This window comes from Xiphias gladius, chromosome 5 (genome assembly GCF_016859285.1).
Source record: "Xiphias gladius isolate SHS-SW01 ecotype Sanya breed wild chromosome 5, ASM1685928v1, whole genome shotgun sequence".
In the NCBI taxonomy this organism is placed as follows: domain Eukaryota; kingdom Metazoa; phylum Chordata; class Actinopteri; order Istiophoriformes; family Xiphiidae; genus Xiphias; species Xiphias gladius.
The window spans coordinates 23,334,787-23,354,263 of record NC_053404.1 but is presented as its reverse complement, the minus strand read 5'-3'; the positions used below and the strand labels follow the sequence as shown (position 1 = coordinate 23,354,263).

Genomic DNA, 19,477 nt, shown 5'->3' with positions numbered 1-19,477 from the left:
CAGCAGTGTCACAGACTCCAGGTCTGAAGGGCTTCGGCTAGAATCTCGAACCAAACAACTCTCTGCCTCGTTAACAACACTTACACTTTCTGATGGATGTATTTTTAATACACAGCATCTGACAGTCAGTTACTTTAACATGTTTTCAGCGACATCTTCACCTCCACAGACGTACGATGTTCAGAAGATGTTTACGATGAGCCTGCAGACTGAAGTGCTGCTTTTTTAAGAGCGTTGATGGGAAAGGCTCCTCATTTCTAGACCCAGTCGTTGTCTGGAAACGGGGCCCTGGATTTCTACTCCCTCTCTTTTACTTCAGCTTGTGGTTTGATGGTTTGGACGGCAGGTGGTGCTGCTGCATCAACAATGAGCTTGGACTTCATACAACTCGCTGATCGCAGTGGACTGCAGTCTGGACTCAGCTTAACACAAACATTAACATTTGACAAGCTTGGCTTCTTTATCGATTGGTGAAAATAAGAACAAAGATAATAATAAAATATATGAGTAACAAATTACTGAGTATCAGACACACAATGACACATCAAGCTGTCTCCGAGGACGTCTGCTCAGTAGAGTAGAGAAGTGTTTAAATTCAATCGAATTCCTTTATGAAGAAATTCTACACGTATGGATTTCCCTCCAGCCCTTCTCACACTTGGTTTCTGAGTGGAAGGGACTGCAGTTAGCAACTGATTGCATCTAAATTCATATATGTTTTTACACATTTATGCACATCAACTTTGGCCTCTTTTGTTGAAGGAAAACAAGTGGTTGTGTAGAAGTAAAACAATGGGAAGTTAAACAAAGAAATGATTGGAGTCTGCAGAGCAAGAAGCAGACATCAGACTGCTCCTGTTTCACACTGATGGTAGTTATTATTAGACTTATATTGGAAGGCATTACATTCACCTCCGCAGGACATGTAATACTACACTCACATACAAATTACACAGTTCATCCAGCTGTGAGAAACACACTCAAACATGCTGACATTTTAAAATTAACTTGAGTTTTAGTTAATAAACTGAATCAACACAGGTTAACGGCACGGAGGGCAAGTTTTAAAAACCCCGTCTTGAGTTAGTGTCACGCAGCTGTCAGCCTAACTTGGGGGGGGGGTGATGGAACATTTGGAGAAAGGGGGACATAGCCCTGCACTGCATGTCCTCTTCATAAACCCCTTATTTCTGCTGTGATACTGTCAGCTCCAAGGCTTCATCTGAGTGAATCTGCAAGAGAGCAGACTCTGGTACTGCTCTGACTGGATTTGTATTTCTGCAAATACATATAAAATTTCTATGAAGGCTGACCAAGTAAAGGAAATGGCGCACCTGGTCCCTGGGGACCCTAAAAGAAGTGACCTCATTCCTGGGGATCCAGAGGCCTTTTCCTCATTGTTCGTTCTTGTCTGTTCTGAAGTGTTCTCTCTCTTTGGTAAAGTGATGCTGGTTCCGATGTCTCTGCAGAGTCTGAAACAGGGGATAGAATAACTTTGGTGAGATAGCGTAAATCCAGTGGTGTTTGTTTGAGCGGAATGATGGAACTAAGTGTCCAGGGCCCCAAAATGTCGAGGGCCCTCAAAAAGCCTGGAATGAAAAGATTGATTCCATCTGCAATTTTGACATTTGACTGTATTACCATTATAAGTAAAATGTGAATGTTGGCTGTGTAGCCGGACCTACTACGGAAAGCAGTCTGGTGGTGGAGCTTTGACCTGAGATCACTTTGTCACAGTACAGTCAGGTACAGGTGTTGTGTTGAAGGTTAATCACCAGACCACCTCTCTGGACTCCTGGCTCGAACTTGATGAGTCTGAACTTGGTGTACTTTGTACTGAGAAAGGCTTCTGAAGAACAGATGGACCTCTCTTGTTTGGACCATGATCTTTTCCCATAGGCTCGTAGACCTGATGTCCTCATAGTGAGGTCTGAGGTTAGACCCTCTTCATATATTTAACCCACAAATGTGTAGGATCTAAGAAGAGTAACGTTTCTCCATTTTCATCCATCGATCTTTAGCCTCAGACGGTTTCTACTCTCAAATATCTGTCTCATTATGAGAGACAGTGTGAGTTCAGCTCTAAACTCACCTGTGGGTTTAAACAGTAAAACAAACTGGTCGGTTTGGTGTCAGAGAGTCTGCAACTCAAAGTAACCAGCTGACTGACTGACAGCAGCAACTGTGTGTGTGTGTGTGTGTGTGTGTGTGTGTGTGTGTGTGTGTGTGTGTGTGTGTGTGTGTGTGTGTGTGTGTGTGTTGTGTGTGTGTGTGTGTTGGGGGTTGGTCGTAGGTTTGATCTAGTTGTCTGTCAATGCTCGTCCTCAAATAGAGTTTCTTCTCTCTCTGTCTAAACACACTGAAGTCAGACACTCTGTTAGATACACAGTGAATTTATCAATAACCTGATCAATCTGTCAGTCACCGGTCAGGTGACTCTCCTGGTTTCCACCTGACTGGACGTCAACCTTCATGACTCTGAGGAACAGGATTTCTTCTTCAGGATCCTGGACATCTGAAATGTCTCCTTCTACTCTACAACGCTGTGAAGATCTGCAGATGTTTTGTGAGGTAAGAAATCCACGTGACATGTCTTTCAGGTCTTAAAGTGTCTATAACATCTGTCTGTGACGGTGACAATATGAACACAGCATGTTATGCTCAGCGGTCTCTCATACTCATGAACCTCCAGAGACTGTGCACCTGTATCTGAATCTTTAGGCGGGAATAACTGAATGGAAAACTCCACCTGTGCCTTTAAAACTTTACCTTTAATTTAGGAAAAGTTCTTGCTCAGTTGTTTGTGTTCAGAGTTTTAACACTGATGCATTTAAATGGTTTATTTTATTATTTGTTTGAAAGGAACTCCCACACGCTGTTGCTCTTGTACTCACTGAATCAGCTGGATTTTGCTCCTTATTAACTTGAAATTGGTGTATTTAACTGGAAAAATTAACCTGCTCTTAATATTGCACAAATCTTTGTTTAAATTTCGGTTTAGAAAACTTTGAATCTGGCAACAATTTTGAAATTTTAAAGCGATGCACAGCAGGAGTCATTTTTTGAGTTTCTGACTAAGACCGGCTCATTAACATCAGCGTGAAAGTGAAAAACAGCTGCAGGGTTATTTACCAGACACACAGTTGAAGTATATACAAAGTCTCTGTTTTTAACCCGCAGGAGTTCATCTGAGTCAAAGACAACAACCTGAACAGAGTCCTCGTCCCAGAGTGGAGACACTGCAGCTGTGGACACAAGAGTAACACCTGGACAATGTCTGGACAGTAGAAAAAACATCTGGACATAAGATTAACTTGTCAACAGTAAATCTGGGCATCTAGACAGTAAAATAACATCTCGATAGTGGAACAACATCAGGAAAGAAAAAGAACATCTGGGAAATAGAGTCCCATAGAACATCAAATAACATTAGGGCAGTGGCGTTTCATCTTGCTAATGAAATAAAATTAAGACAGAAATAAATCATCTGGAAAGTCCAGTGACATCTGGGCATATGGACAAGTGAACAACATCTAACATGTGGACAGTAAAATAACTTCTGAACAGTAGATGTCCATCGGGACAGCGGAATAACACCTGGGCAAAAGATTAATATATGGACAGTGTATCTGGGCATGCGGACGGCAAAATAACGTCTTGAAATCAAAGTTTCATCGGACAGTAGAAAAACATCTGGACAGTTTAATAAGTTATACCAGGCCGTGTTTCATCTGGACCACAGAACAACATGGTTGAGTTGTGTCTACACAGTTCATTCATTGTAAACTTCTGATTTTGTCTGGATAATAGAATTCCGTCTGGACTCGTGGATTCTACTTGGACAGTCAAATCCAGCAGAATTCCATCTGAGCAGTAACGGTCTGTTTCACCGCCGCTGTTGTCGGTTGGGATCTGGGTCTGGTGAAAACAGCAAACAAAATAAGATCTGATCTGATCTGATTTGGAGGAAGACGAGAGGAGGAAGGGATGGGAGGAGCAGTGTGTAAGGAGGAGGTGAAGGAGGAGAAGAGGAGCGTGGGGAGGGAGGACAGTCTGACATCAGCGGACAGAATCAGACGATTCACCGTCAAGCAGTTTGGATACAACGTCCTGAGCCTGGCTCGCAGAGGGCTGAAGGTACGACTCCAGCAGGAGTCATGCTGAAGTTGTAAAAGACATTTTCCTGTTTTCTGCCATTATAGACCAAACAATTAGTCTATTAATCCAGAAAATTATCAGCAGGTTAATCCTCAATGACAGTAGTCATTAGTTGCTACCCTACATAATCATGAGGAGAATCACAACTGGAGTAACATCATCTTCAGAGTCTGGTCTGGACAAGTTTAACAACACAAGTCGGCACAGCTGGCTGTTTAAATCGTGTCAGCTTATGCAGTTGGTGTATGATGTTTCCATTTTACTGATGTAAAACCGACCAGCACAGAGAAAACAGAGAAGCTCAGAGAGTATTGCTAGCATCCTCCCACAGGCAGGCTAGCTAGTTAGCAGTTAGCTGTCCAGCTACATTACTTTATGTTTAGCTCTGGAAGAATCATTACGTCACACATTTTTGAAAAAACGTGGAGACATTTTGTTGTTCCACTTTCTGCTGCAGCCAGGCCTTTACAAGGAGCAGTATGAGTAACGGTAGTATTGGTAGCAGCAACAGGATAACCAGTGGTAGTAGCTGCAGTAAGCCTGACCTTGGTAGAGACAGAACCCCCAACTCTGGCCTTGCTTCTTGCTCTTTTGCCTATTCGTCTTTTTGTTGTTGCTGTTGTGGTTGTTCAGGAGGTCCCAGATGAACTGTGGGAGCTGTTGGAGTTGGAGAAGCTGAATTTGTCCCTAAACAGTCTGAAGGATCTTTCTCCTCAGCTGGCTCTGCTCTCCAACCTGGTGGTCCTCAACCTGTGGGGCAACCAGGTAAACATCACTCTGTCAGAGGTCCATGAATGAACCCCACATCTTTACAAAGTCCCTGGGTTTTGTCCGTTGTCTTTTTCAGTGCTGCGTAACTCATGGAGATGGAAAAAACAAAAATATACCATCTTTCTTTTCTCACTGCTTAAGATAATTTACAGAAGGAAACATACTTGGTGAAGACAACAGACAACTAACAAAGATCTTAATTAACTCAAAATTTCACTTTCTTACAAAAATCTTTGTTAAGACAACATTCCTATTAACAATCAATATATTGTCCCTCTGTCTTCATTACATTCAATGCCCTGGTCTGAGAAATTGGGATCAAATCAAAGTTACTTAAACAGGGTAATGTGAGGTGTATGGTAATACTATTAATCATAAAATCCGACTCAAGGTCCAGATGATGTTACGCTCAACTGAGTCAAACCCTCTTACCGTCAGTAATGAGGTGCCACAGGGCTCTGCTCTTGGTCCATTACTATTTAGATTACATATAAATAACATTATTCTTCCGTATTGGTACTTCAGCATCCTTTTTATGCAGAGGATACAGTTTTATATCGTCCAGGCTCTGACTCATCTTCAGTCTTACATTGATGTTTTCCAGTGATCACATACTTGTTTTAGATGCAGATGAGACCGAGTACGTTGTGATCTCCACATCCTCCACTGCCTCTGACTGTCCTACCATTTAAGCTTTAAATTCCTCTCTTACTAAGTCAAATACTAACAGAAGACTGTCCTTCAAGAATCATATTCAACATTTGACTCAAAAATTTAAATCAGACAAGGCCTTCTTTATAAAATTAAAAGCTGTGCATCTTTTCTATACTGTAAAAATATTATTCATTCAGGTTTAATGCAGCTTTCAACAGCTAAACCCTGTTTATCATAGTGCAATAATCACAAATGACAGATTTCATACTCATCATTGCTCTTTGTATTACGGAGTTGGACTGACCTTGTCACTGACAAGAAGAAATGACTATCTCATGCTATTCATCTAATACGCTCCACTGTTAAAACTACTCACATCTCACATTTAAATCTTGAAACTACACAATCTAATAACTACGTCACCTCAGATATTCCACATGTACGCACTGATCTGGGCAGAACTACTTTCAGGTACCTTTTAAATCATCTGAAATGCACACTGCCCCAGTCTCCATTCCCCTTTATGATTTTAAAACTTTATTGTATAATGTTTTTTTTTTCACTCCTTTAATCGTTTTCACTAGTTCTTTGTCAATTGTGGTTGTACGACCGTATCTGTGTCACTTTTGTTTGCTGTTTGTTCTTTTTATGAATGTTTCATATTCTCAGGTCTCTCTCGGAAAATAAATCTCAGTTACAACGAGACTACCTGATTAAATAAAGTTTTTATACGTTCTCATTATCCCCTTTTAAAGTAAAATAATAATAAAATGGCTAGAACTTGGGAGTGCAAATAATTTTCTCTCCAATCTACCATTATTATACTATGTGTATCTGACACTGTAAAGAGAAAAGGACAATATTGATTGTATTTTCTATGTAAATGCTGTTTTTTGTTGACATAAAAAATAGTGCCAGTTCAGGGATATCGTACAGCCCCTCCATAAAGTAATTACATTTGTGAGAGACAGAGTAAAACTTACTTTTAGCCCAAAAACACTGGATCCTACATTTCCCACAATGCACCTGGATGGTGCAAACAGTTAATAATCAGGGTTATTTTCTCAGACTGGACAAAGTTCCTTCAAGGCTGAGAGGGAGTAACTATGAACCGATCTTCATAGGTAACATCGGTGGAATGACCTTTTAAATGCTGCATTATCGTCATGAAACTGAAGCTGGCACCTGAGTCTTTACAGGCTAAGGTGCAAGTCTGTCAGCGTGCCCATGAGCAAGGCAGTGATCCCCCTCCTCCTCACCCAGCAGCTGCTGTGTCTCCTGTATAAATAAAGGTTATAATCCCCCCCTCTAATCCACCAGGATCCAGTTTCTGTCCTGTGTCCTCTCTTCACCTTCCTCCTCTTTCCTTCAACCTTCAGTTCAACAGCACTGAGGAACAACAGTAACAGTAAAGTGCTGCCAGCATCCCCTAGTATATCATGATGTGATAACTTTGTGTTATTTTACATTGCAGTTTTGAATTGCAGTCTGGATTTCCACGATGTGGTTTTAAACGTGACATTCAAAAGAGTCCGATAATGTGTTTTCTTCACACATTGTCTTTAGTGTTGTTTGTTAGACCTTATAGTAACGACAACACTGATCTGAGCGCAGGATGTTTGTCCGGTGCGTGAATGTCTCATTGCTGTTGTTGTTACTGTTTGTCATTTTGTTTTGTTTTTTGTTTTTTTGTTGTTGTTGTGTGCAGCTGAGCAGCCTGCCAGCAGAGATTGGACAGCTGAGGAGACTCAGAGTCTTATTCGCCTACAGAAACAGACTGACTGAAGTTCCTGAAGAGCTGGGAGCCTGTACACAACTGGAGGTACTACAAATACTGCTGAAAATACTTCTCCTATAAATACCACGGCTCCTTCTTCTGCTTACCTTTCAAACTTTCAAATTCAGACACAGAGATTCTACTTGGATCAGCTGCAGTAATCACGACATAGATTTAAAAAAAGCATGCACTGAACTCTCCAAATCCTTAAACGACAATAGGTATTTTAATTGTGCAATAGATCTAAGATACAAAAGGGTAAAGGATTGTTAACAACGGAGTTGATTTGTTTACTAAATTTAAAACCAGAGACACTGATGACTCCTGGTTTGCTTGCGCTGGTATGTACATCTAAAGACGGACGCCCAAGAACGCTGACTGGGGAGTTGTAAGAGTCTGCAGGGCAGACTCATTTAGTTGGATGGAAGCTTTAGCCACCCGGGATTACCAGGATCAGGATTAACCGTTCAGCGTGTATCACCATGTTTCATCTGAGTATAATCTGCATTATAGTGTAAGAAGATGTATTTCCTCACATTAAAGACTAAAGGAAGCATATACGAGGAGAATAAAACAGGACCTAAGATGGAACCTTGTGGTACTCCGCAGGACATGGATGTGGGGGAGGATTTACCAAATTAAACGGAGGCTGTTGGAATAACAGAGGACTAAAGTCTGTTTTTTTCCTGTCTAACAGTGTTTGTGTCTCTCAGGTGCTGAGTTTAGCCAACAACCAGCTGTCCTCGCTGCCTGCTTCTCTCTCAAATCTAACCAGACTGAGGAAACTCAACCTCAGCCACAACCACATTGCTCACATCCCGGGTTGCGTCTACAACATGAAGGCTCTGGTACGTTCAGAGAGAACATTAGTGAATAACAAATACAGCTCCAGGGAGCAATAAAAAAAAGGCCATACATCTCCACCAGGAGGTGACAAGGATCCTGTCACAACATGCTGGGTGTCCCTGGTTAATGTGTTGGTTTGTTTGATGCATCTTCTTCACCTGACAGTCAGTCACCTCCACTGTCCCTGCAGGTGTTCCTCCATCTGGCCTGTAACCGTCTGGAGAACCTGGCGGAGAATATCCAGGCTCTGGTAGAGCTCAAGATCCTCATCGTGGAGGGAAACAGCCTCCACTCGCTGCCCAAGGCCCTCTGCTGCCTCACCAGGTAACCTCACCTCAGCAGATAGCTTCGGTTCCACAGCTAACCCCACCTTGTAAAGTAACCACACCTTCATCAGGTAACATGACACACCGTGGCTTACACAGCATAACCCTGGGTCACCAGAGCTACTGTCAACCCAGCGGCTAGCTGGGCCCCACACACACACACCAATCGCAAACTGATTTGATTTGATTTGATTTGATTTGATTCGATCCAGGTTGGAGTTGCTGAACCTGGACTTCAACGACATTAAAGATGTTCCACAGGTAAAGTGATTTACAGACCAGCTGCACTGACACTTTTCAAACTTTTGATCATCCATGGAAATCTGTTTGAAAACTGTTCAAAATTTAAATGTATAATAAAATTAAACCAATGGCTATGATGATGGTGATGATGAAGATGATGGTGTGTTCAGGAGATGCACCAGTTGTCCCGACTGGAGAAGCTGGCCTGCCATCCTCTGGATAAAGGACTCCACATCGTCCACAACCCGCTGCTGAAGCCTGTGAAGGAGGTGCTGGAGGGGGGGCTCACTGCCCTCTTCAACTACCTGAGAGCTGGGTAGAGGTGTCTTAACTACCTGGGGCCCAGGTAGAAGTGGGGACGTGGCCTTCTAACCTGAGAGCCATTAGAGGTGGGGGTGTGACGTCTGACTACCTCAAAGATTCGCATCTTAATGCTGATGTTGATCCCTGTATGACGCCCGCGTTAACACGTGGGAGATTAGTAGGACTTCAACTGCAATATGTGAGCTGCCTTTTTTTGAACGTGACTCTGCCATCATTCGTGTTCGCATACGGCTTTTTTCAATCGGTCCCAGGCTGGTCCCCGAAGGCGTTGGATGGGGTTGAGGTCAGGGCTCTGCGCAGACCAGTCAGCCTCTTCCACGACAAAATGTGAAGACCATTTCCTCGCGGAGCTGCTTTGCGTCCTGCTGAAACAGGAAAGGGACAAACGCAAAGTCTGTTGTCTAAAACATCACTGTGCACTTTAGGTTTCAGAGACCGCCAAAATACAAAACCAGCTAAATACAAACCCGGGGAAAAAGACAGGGCTGTCCATATACAAGTATGTGGTGTATTTTGCCAACTGTAAATTTGAAAACAAACATCTGATCAAATCTGTCAAACCCTCCGTTCTAGTCTCATACACTGAAATCGGTTTTATGGGTGTTATCAATTCTGTTCTTCAGAACTTTTTGTTGTTTCCTATTAATGTAGGTTTTATGCTTATCATTTTGGGGGTAATCGCTTGGCTGTTGTTTCCCAGTGTGTCCTGCAGGCAGCAGCAGAGAGCAACCAACCACCCGAAGCAGCACTTCGCTTCAGAGCAGCCTGCGTTCGTCGTTCCGAGGCCATCCGAAGGGCCACGGTCTCTCTTTCTACGATGTGCCGACATTTCTTTCCCTTTTTCATTCACTAAGGAGCAGCTACAGAGGCTTATACCGGACACACGGATGCGTACGCCTGCGTGGATATGTATACAAATATGTCCGTGTATTCATCCATAGATTCTCACTCATTTCAGATACATGAGATAAAATAAAAGTTTGTCTTCAGACCACCTGGACATTTCGGACCTTCTCCTGCTGCCTCCTCCATGTGTGGAGTCGCCGATAATGTCAACTGTTCATCAACCATTTCTTTACCCGAAGTGTAACGCCACCCCCGCTGCGTGTGAATAAACGTGAATGAAAGCTCCTGGAGCTAAAAAGTTTCGTTTTTTCGGTTTCGGACTTATTGTTGCATAATAATGAAAACCTCTGATCAGACAGAGGGAGTTCGGTGACCAGGGGAACTCCTTCCACCGCAGGAAACCCCGGACTCTGCCCGTGTGCTCCGGACACAGATCCACGCTAGACCGGCTCCTGTAGAGCGAGTTGTAGGGAGCTGGGGGACCAGCGGGACCGGCAGGTGGCAGCATCGCGAGTTTAAAGTGAAAACACCGACACACGAACGGAGCTGAGTCTGCCGCCGAGATTTCCTACAGATTCTCGTGACACTGGTGAAATGCAGGTCAACACGAGAGGGAAGCTGAAGGCCCAGAAGACTGACAGGCACGTAGAGACACATTAGAATGATAATGAAATCCCATTTAAAAAGTATGCATAGAAAACCAAAAGGGAATACAGATGAGTAAAATAAGTAAATCCGATTGATTAAAAATAAACAAACTGAATTAAAATAGAAAATGCAATTTTAAAAACATAAAAGAAGTTTGGATATAATGATTAACAACATAAAAAATAAACATATGAAGAAAATAGAAAAGCTCACTGACAGAAATACGAAATATGAATAAAGAACAAATAAAATAACTACATTTTGCCCCGAAGTTACCATAAAATAAAATCAATGGAAAATAATCCATTAAAAACAGAAATTAGCTAAAATAAATAATATGAAATAAATATATCGAGAAGTAAAGATACAATAATAGAAAATTTAAAAAAAACAAAAATGAATGAATTCAATCTTTAGTATGACTGAAAAAAGGAAAAAATATAATATGAAAAACAAAAAAGTTAAATTAAATATAGAACGTTATGTTAGAAAATAAAAATATAAATGTGAAAATCTAGAACTCAAAGTAACAAGAAGCAGAAAGATGGTACTTGAAATGTGAAATAAAATAAGTTTAATAAGAATAAAGTAAAATTTAATATAAGACATGAAAATAAGAATAGAAATAAAACTAATGTGAAAACAAAAATCCTCCTTCTCTCTCTCTCTCTGTCTCTCTCGCTCTCTCTCTCTCTCCCTCTCTCTCTGTCTCTCTCCTCTCTCTCTCTCTCTCTCTCTTCCTCTCTCTCTCTCTCTCTCTCTCTCTCTCTCTCTCTCTCTCTCTCTCTCTCTCCCTCTCTCTCTCTCTCTCTCTCTCTCTCGTTTCCTCCCAAAGTCTCTCGCCCCCTGTGACGTCAGCGGCTGCTCGGTAAACGGAGTCGGTTTCTCTCTCCTCGCGGAGGAGAAACGGCGGAAAAAGAAACCGGAGAGACCGAAACAAGCGCGTCCGCGTGTCTGTCCGTCACCTGTCTGTCTGTTACCTGTCTGTGCGCCAGAGAGGCAGACGGGAAACAGCCGAAGAAGAAAGAGGAGGAAAGAGAAGAACAAGAGTTGACCAGAACCCCCCCCCCCACCCCCTCCTCCCCGCTCCGGAGGGTCTCGGTGCGAACATGGAGCGGACTGGAACTTTCCTGCTCTCCGCGTCCCTCTTACTGGTTTCACTGGGACTAACGGGCACGCGGGCGGACACCTTCAAAGGTAAGCGGACACTCCGGGGAGCGGGTTTCGGGGGTCCGGGGAGAGGTCTGGGTCTCCGCGGGCTCCGGAGAGGGGGTGAGCGGGGTGAGCGCGGTGAACATGGGAGTTACTGTTCCTGAGCGTCGGCATCCAAGTTTCCAGCTGGAAAGTCTCCTCCCTTTTCTTTCTGTCAGTTTTTAGCTGATCTCAGCCCAGAAAAACTTTCAGTTTAGACCAGAAACTGCGTCAAAACCCGGAGCGAGGGCGAGACGGCGCGGAACTGACACCGGCGGTACTGGTTGCACTGGTGGCACTGGGGATACTGGTGCAGTTCCAGCAGAAAGCCGCAGACAGTGAAAATAGAGTCAAACGGTCGAAGCAGCACAGAGGAAAAGCAAAGCGAATTCACTTCGTTTCATCACGAAGATCAGTTTGACAAATTGAACTCCGTCGGATTTCTGACTAAAACCAAAAATCCAATTGCATCATAATCGATCGCGCTGATAGGATTCCCCGTGGCTGTGTGTCCAGTGTGTGATTTACAGAGCGGAACTCAAAGCAAGTTCATCGACGTATTGAACTCCGTTAGAATTTTGTCTGTTTTGACCATTAAACCAAAACTCCGACGTTTTTACGGGCGACACTGAGCATATTTCCAGTAGCTCTATGCTCGTGTGTCGGCGCTGCAGTCAGCTGCTTAAATACACAGTGGAGTTCACCAATAGAGTAGGACAGAGTGGAGTAAGAAGAGAAGGAAAATCGTGGGATTTCATCCTGTAATTCAGGCTGACATGTTGAACTCCACTAGCTCTCTGAAAGTAAGACTCCAACGGTGTCATTGATCCTATTTCCAGTACCTGTTGTAGATTTCTTTGTTGCTCGGGAGTAGGATTCAAAACTAGAGAAAACTAGAGGGGTGGGGGTCCGGGTGCCAAAGGTAAGGATCAGGTAAAATAGTCACACAAGCAGGGATTTCACTCATATCTCGTCCTGTAGATCGGTTCATTGAACGTCATTAGGATTCTGGCTGTTTTTCATCGCCATTAAACTGAAAATCGAATTCCAACACTATTGATCACGTTTCCAGTACCAGCAGCAGCTTTTCTGAAGCTCATGTTCGGACGCCTGGCTGATGGTAAAATGTCTGTTCTAGTCTCTCCGACTCCAGTGTGATGTCTTTAGTTGTCTTGTCTGTCCAAAACCCAACGAGACTCAGTTCACTGTTATAGAAGATTAAAAAGACGAGGAAATCTGGCTGGAACCAGACAGTTTTGTTTTGTTTTTCCATTTTTCACCTGAAAACATCATATCAGCTGAATTTTCCTTCAGATGACGATGGGCTGCTTGTGTCAGGCCACAGGAATCGGTTTTCTGTGCTGAGGTTGTTGCATGAAATGATTCGTGGACAGGTTTTCAGTCGGGGTCTCTGAAGATCTTGTGATTTGCTACGTCCTGCGGAAGATCTTCATGAGGATGTTTACAGAGTTCTCTGTCTTCATCCGTACATTTTAGATTTATAGATCAATATTTTATCGATGTGTGTGTGATGTGTCACTCACACACTGCGCTGAGCTGCAGACATGTTGTGTACGTGTGTACTTGTACTGCAGTTGTAGTACCACAGAGCAGCGCTCTGGGTTCTCTGATGTGCTCAGGTTCTGTGGTTCTACTGATGGGTTCCTCTGTGTTCTGTCATTCTGTGATGATGATGATTGAGGTCAGTTGTGTGTGTGTGTGTGTGTGTGTGTGTGTGTGTGTGTGTGTGTGTGTGTGTGTGTGTGTGTGTGTGTGTGTGTGTGTGTGTATTTTCAGTCAGCGACTGTTCCTCTGTTCACCTGATGGGGGCAGCAGGGATCAAACCTCTCTCTCTCTGTACAGAGTGAATCTCTCTCTCTCTCTCTCCCTCTCTCCCTCTCTCCCCCTCTCCCCTCTCTCTCTCTCTCTCTGTTTCCAACATGACCACGATGACTAACACATCAGCGGCAGTCGCTACTGACCGACCGCTCACAGTGAGCTGGAAATGTGATATGTAATCCAGTAAAGCGAGCACTTTATTAGGAACACCTCACTACGACCGGGTGGTTCCTCCCTCTGCTCCGTAAACAGCCTCAGTTCTTCGTGGCCTTGATTCGACCAGATGTTGGAAACTTTCCTCTGAGATTCTGATCCGTGTTGACTTGACTGCATCGCATCCTTTTTGCAGATTTGTCAGCTGCGCATTCAGTCTGCCGGTCTCCTGTTCTACCAAATCCCAAAGGTTGACGACTGAAACGAGCAGCAACCATAGTGAATCTCATTAATTGTACTCTCCAGGCCTGTGTGGGTGTGGTTTGATCAGGTTTGACTGGCAACAGCCAGGAAACACCTGACGACACTGAACCGTAACACTGGACTGTAAAAACCCGATTTATTAGTCCGACTGCGGCTGCTGAAGCGTCCCATCGGTTTCAGTAGAGCATGTTCTGGCACAGAACGAGGACTGATGGTTTTGTCCATTGCTTTCCTCTGTATGGAGGCGACAGTGGTGGAAGAAGCACTAAGATCCTCACTGAAGTAAAAGTACCAGTACAACAATGTAAAAGTACTCTGTTACAAGTAAAAGTCCTGCATTCAAAAGTACAGAGTCATTTTCATTGTCTCTGTTGTCCCTCCAGGATAAACTTTCATAAATCTTCAAGCCTCTTAAAGAGGCTGCAGAACTTCATTCAGAATCTTCCTGTTTTTAAGTTTCCTTCAGTATCACAGTGATCCAGTGACAGTTGTCCTTGCATCCATGGCTACACTGCAAACAGGAGCTGATCACAGCTGATTCAGCAGCTTCCGATGGGACAGTTTGACTAAATGGAAACAAATACAGGGTAAAAACTCAGTGAACCCGTGGACAATAATACAGTATAAAAAGACTGGAGTCTGGATCAGGATGAAAACAACAGAAGATCAGGACTTCTTTAACTTTAAAACAGTCTCTGTCCACAGCCTGAGGGTGTGTTAGATTTCTTCCCCTGTCTGTCCCTCTCTGCTGCACATATGGATGGCTGTGGGGCCACAAAATGCATGCGTCTGTGTGTGTGTGTGTGTGTGTGTGTGTGTGTGTGTGTGTGAGAGACAGAGAGAGAGAAGCAGCAGAGAATGAAATTAAACTCTCGGCAGTCTGAGTCCAAGATGGTCGCCACGCCCTAATAACAGTGGTGATGGAGCGAGGCTAATGAGCGTGCTTGGTCGTCGGGGATGACGTTCAGCTTGTTGTTGGTCAGTTGGTCCAGTATTTTTAGTTTTTGTGTGATTTATAAACCAGACTGTCTCTTTGTTACGTTTCTGTTTGATAAAAAGGTCGGCCCATGTCAGGTGGCTCTGCCAACGCTGTCATTTAGTTCAGTCTGGTTAGATTCCTGAACCCTCGAAGTCTCATCTCTCTGCAGCTGGAAATATTTAGGAACGCAAACGTAAGCCTGGATTAAACGTTGATTTGTCAGATATTTAAGTGGTCTATGCCTTAAAAACGACTTTTAGCATTTTCGAAATTAAGGTAACAAGGAGTACACAAATTAAGACTTCGACTAGCAGACATTTTGATTTGGATCACAGTGATCTGTGTCTTCAGCGGGAAATGGAGGATTCATTTCTGGTATTTTTGTAGGTTTTTTGTTTTTTAGTGCTGAAACAAATAACCGGCTCTTTAGCTGCTAAATGCTCCGCTATGTTATCAAGGCAGTGTACGGGGGCTTTTTACAAGCTTTTATTCTGAAATCACTGAGACTGAACCAGACAGGAAATGTGCTGCAAATCCAGGAGCTAAAAGAGGTTGAAAAGCTGCGGAGATGGAGACATGGTCAGATCAACATCCAAGGAACCCAGAGACAAAACCAATACACCGTAGCTGAAATTCAGTTCAGTTCAATTTTATCACCATCATAGCAAACATGATCGAAACCTGACTATAAGACACAGAGAAACCCAACAGTTCCACCATGAGCAAGAACCTGGCGACGGCGGAGAGGAAAAACTCCCTTTAACAGGAAGAAACTCCAACAGAGCCAGAGTCAGGGTGGCGGCCGTTCGCCTCGACCGATGGGCTGAGAAGAGAGAAATGGGGGAGAGAGGAGAAGGTGGGGGGGGCAGGAACTGCTGTATATACTGTTGTATTCAAGCACTGTCAGACTGGCTGTCAAATGGTAATAATGATAGAAATTAATAACAATAATGACGATGGTGATGATGAGTGCTGAGTAGTAGTGGCAGATACAGATCCTGCAGCTCCGGAGTCAGAGAGACCTGCAGAATGAGGACAGGGAGAGAGAGAAGAAGTGCTCAGTGCATCATGGTTGTTCCCTCACCAGTCTAGGCCTATAGAACTAAGGGGAGGTTCAGGGTGGTTCAGGGCTCACCTGAGCCCGGAACCACCAGTCTAGGCCTATAGAACTAAGGGGTGGTTCAGGGCTCACCTGAGCCCAGAACCACCAGTCTAGGCCTATAGAACTAAGGGGTGGTTCAGGGCTCACCTGAGCCCAGAACCACCAGTCTAGGCCTATAGAACTAAGGGGTGGTTCAGGGCTCACCTGAGCCGGCCCTAACCTGAGCCTACTCTTAAACATGGAGAGGGCGTCTGCCTCCCTGACCCAGACTGGGAGCTGGTTCCACAGTAGAGGCTTTTGGAGACACCAGGAGCACAGTGTTCTAGTGGGGTAACAGGGTTCTATGAGCTCTTTCGAATATGATGGTTCCTGACCATTGGGGGTTTTGTAGGTGAGGAGGATGATTTTAAATTCTAGTCTGGATTGTACAGGGAGCCAATGCAGAGAAGCTAACACGGAAGAACCCCTTGTGATCTCTTTCCCTAGTTCCTGTCAGTACTCGTGCTGCAGAGTTCTGGATCAGCTGGAGAGTCTAGCTCGATGATAAGGAGTTGCAATAATCCAGCCTAGAGGTAACAGAAGCAGGGACTAGTTTTTCTTTTTGAGACAGGATGTTTCTAATTTTCACAATATTGTGCAGGTGGACGAAGGCTCTCCAAGAAACCGGATTTATGAGTGAGGCAACAGTGAGGCAATTAGTTTATGAATCAATTGACACACAATTAACTTAACACAATTTAAAAATAATTGATTAATTGTTTAAGTTATTTTTTAAGCACGAATGCCAAAGGCTCACTGCTTCCACCCTCTCACAGGCGAATATTTACTTAGTGGTGGTTTGATTGACTAGACGATTAGAAATATTAACAGTCACTTGGATCAGAGGATCTGGACCATGGGCTCCTGACCCCTGACGCCCCTGGTTCACAGCCTAGTTGGCCCCTTCAGTGATCCATTAATGGTCTTTAAACATTTCTGAAGATTCCTGTGGCGTTCAGACGAATCTTGTTAAGAGGATGTAAACCCCAAAGACTTTCCTCCTCAGTGCGTGTGTCCAGGTGTTTCCAGGTGTTTCCAGGTGCTAAAGTTGTGTAAATCCTTTATAGTCTGTGGGCCCCAGGTTTGACAAGAGAATCTCCGGAGTTTCATCCTTAGTTTTTTTACGGTCCCTCGGGAGTCTGACAGTGAAACAGCAGGGTGATGTTGAATCTGTGGAGGAGCGCTTGAGCTGCAGAACTTTGTCTCTCTCTTGTTAACATTTCCCATGATGCATCTGATGAACCCCTCAGATCACCATCACACCCACAGGAGGGGCCACGACCCCCAGGTCAGAAATCATTGACATCAAACAAAGACGAGTAAAAAGCTGGAAATAGAGAATATTTATTCATGCTTAAAAATGTATCGATTATTAAAATAGTTGCTGACATTGTTCTGTCGATGTTTAGCAGAATGGACCCGCAGCCGAGACCAAAACCTGAGAACTGAAGCAAAGAGAGAGACAGGAGGGGCTGTAATTAGAGCACTACTGTTAACTCAGCAACACACACACATGCACAGACACACACACACTCCCTGATGACCTGGTGTGTCCAGGTTCAGGACTGTCGCTGATTCAGGACTTTACCTTTTCCTCCTGAGTGTGTGTGTGTGTGTGTGTGTGTGTGTGTGTGTGTGTTCAGGTGCAGTCAGCTCTTTGTTCTGTCTCGTCAGGGTTTTAATGAAGCTCACAGATTAAACACACACACAATGTGTTAAATCAGGTGTGTGTGTGTGTGTGTGTGTGTGTGTGTGTGTGTGTGTTTGTTGAGTCCTCAGTGAGTTAATTATCTCTCCTCAAACCTTAGAGACTTCCTTCCTCTCCTCACTTCCTCTCTTTCCTTCCATCTTCGTCCTGCTTGTCCGGTCTCATTCAGCCACCGTCTGTTCAGGTTCTCAGTCGACACGTTTGCTCTGGTCTGAATCGTTTCACCGAGTCTTTTCTCTCCGAAGGAAAAATGAGTCCAGCCCGTTCAACAGCACCACTTCTTTTTGTCACTAGTCAAGTTTCCCTCCGAATGTTGCTCAAACTTTAACTGAATCTCCAGAAAAACCATCAAAGTAAAACCTGAGTGGAGTCTGGTTTCCCTCCACTGCTGCTGTGTGAATATGAGCTGATCAATGGCTGGTGGAGCCGATTCTCCAGCATTTTAATTTGTCCAATTCTTTGGTTGTCATCCTCCCAACATGAGAATCCGCGCCTGAAAATGTTGTTTTGCATAGAAAACAGTGGCTGCAGATTTTTTTCTTGTGCGACGTAAGCTGTCAGGATGTGTTGCCATTTCAAAACAAATGGTGCGAAAAGTAGCGAGATTACAGCTCCACAACATACAAAAAGGAAATATCGAGGATTTTTTGGTGTTTGTCAGAATCGTGTTTCCTGTAGTTTTAATATCTGACTCTTGTTGAAACAGTTTGGAAAAAAAGTGAACTCATAAAACTGAGAAAAGACAGAGCTGAGTGTGTGTGTGTGTGTGTGTGTGTGTGTGTGTGTGTGTGTGTGTGTGTGTGTGTGTGTGTGTGTGTGTGTGTGTGTGTGAAGGTGATCATATGACATTCTGTCTGTTCTCAGGCAGCTTCTTAAGCCAATTTAGGCTTTTAGTTGCTACACACACACACACACACACACACACACTAACCTTTAATACTGTTAGGGTTCTCATCAGTGTGTGGTCAAACTGAACTTGCCAGTGTGTGTCGCAGTGTGTGTTACGGTGTGTGTTTGGGTGTTGCAGTGTGTGTTACAATGTGTGTCACAGTGGGTGTTACAGTGTGTTGCAGTGTGTGTTGCAGTGAGTTGTATTGTGTGTTGCTGTGGAAGTTGCAGTGGGTTGTATTGTGTGTTATATTGTGTGTTGCAGTATGTGTTGCAGTATGTTGTATTGTGTGTTGCAGCGTGGTATTGTGTGTTGCATTGTGGGGTGCAGTGGGTGTTGCAGTGAGTTGTATTGTGTGTTATATTGTGTGTTGCAGTGGGCGTTGCAGTGTGTGTTACAATGTGTGTCACAGTGGGTGTTACAGTGTGTTGCAGTGTGTGTTACAGTGTGTTGCATTGTGAGTTGCAGTGGATGTTGCAGTGGGTTGTATTGTGTGTTATATTGTGTGTTGCAGTGTGTGTTGCAGTATGTTGTATTGTGTGTTATGTTGTGTGTTGCAGTGTGCTGCAGTTGTTAGAAATCTCTTTTGTTCATTGGACAAACAACGTGAAGAAGTCAACGAGATTATGACGAAAGATTTGATTCAGTTTTTGACACATTTCAGTCCACGAGGAAAAAAGCACAGAGGTTTGACACCAAGTTCTTCTTCTGTGGTGTTTA

At 43.8% G+C, this 19,477-nt stretch overlaps 2 protein-coding genes across 9 annotated transcripts in view; both read left to right on the top strand.

The window, feature by feature from the left end:
- The first annotated feature begins 3,987 nt into the window (after positions 1 to 3,987).
- LOC120789908 (leucine-rich repeat-containing protein 30-like) lies at positions 3,988 to 9,095 on the top strand. The gene is made up of 7 exons (XM_040127116.1): positions 3,988 to 4,137; positions 4,792 to 4,923; positions 7,292 to 7,405; positions 8,074 to 8,208; positions 8,397 to 8,530; positions 8,745 to 8,793; positions 8,946 to 9,095. Exons 1-7 carry the CDS (start codon positions 3,988 to 3,990, stop codon positions 9,093 to 9,095), a joined length of 864 nt encoding a protein of 287 aa, XP_039983050.1.
- Positions 9,096 to 11,469: 2,374 nt separating this feature from the next.
- LOC120789873 (receptor-type tyrosine-protein phosphatase mu-like) overlaps positions 11,470 to 19,477 on the top strand; it is a 131,341-nt gene continuing 123,333 nt past the window's right edge. For 7 of the 8 annotated variants that reach the window (XM_040127021.1, XM_040127020.1, XM_040127018.1 and 4 more), the window contains exon 1: positions 11,677 to 11,790. In XM_040127021.1, coding sequence (XP_039982955.1) covers positions 11,703 to 11,790 — 88 coding nt within the window. In that variant the 5' untranslated portion in view covers positions 11,677 to 11,702. Of the gene's footprint in view, positions 11,791 to 19,477 lie in introns of all 8 variants that reach the window. The other variant, XM_040127022.1, reaches the window with a different exon arrangement.

Coding starts and splice junctions, on each gene's coding strand:
- LOC120789908 (XM_040127116.1), top strand. CDS start 3,988: ATGGGAGGAGCAGTGTGTAAGGAGGAGGTGAAGGAGGAGAAGAGGAGC. Junction 4,924..7,291: donor TCAACCTGTGGGGCAACCAG/GTAAACATCACT, acceptor TGTTGTGTGCAG/CTGAGCAGCCTGCCAGCAGA. Junction 8,209..8,396: donor TCTACAACATGAAGGCTCTG/GTACGTTCAGAG, acceptor CTGTCCCTGCAG/GTGTTCCTCCATCTGGCCTG.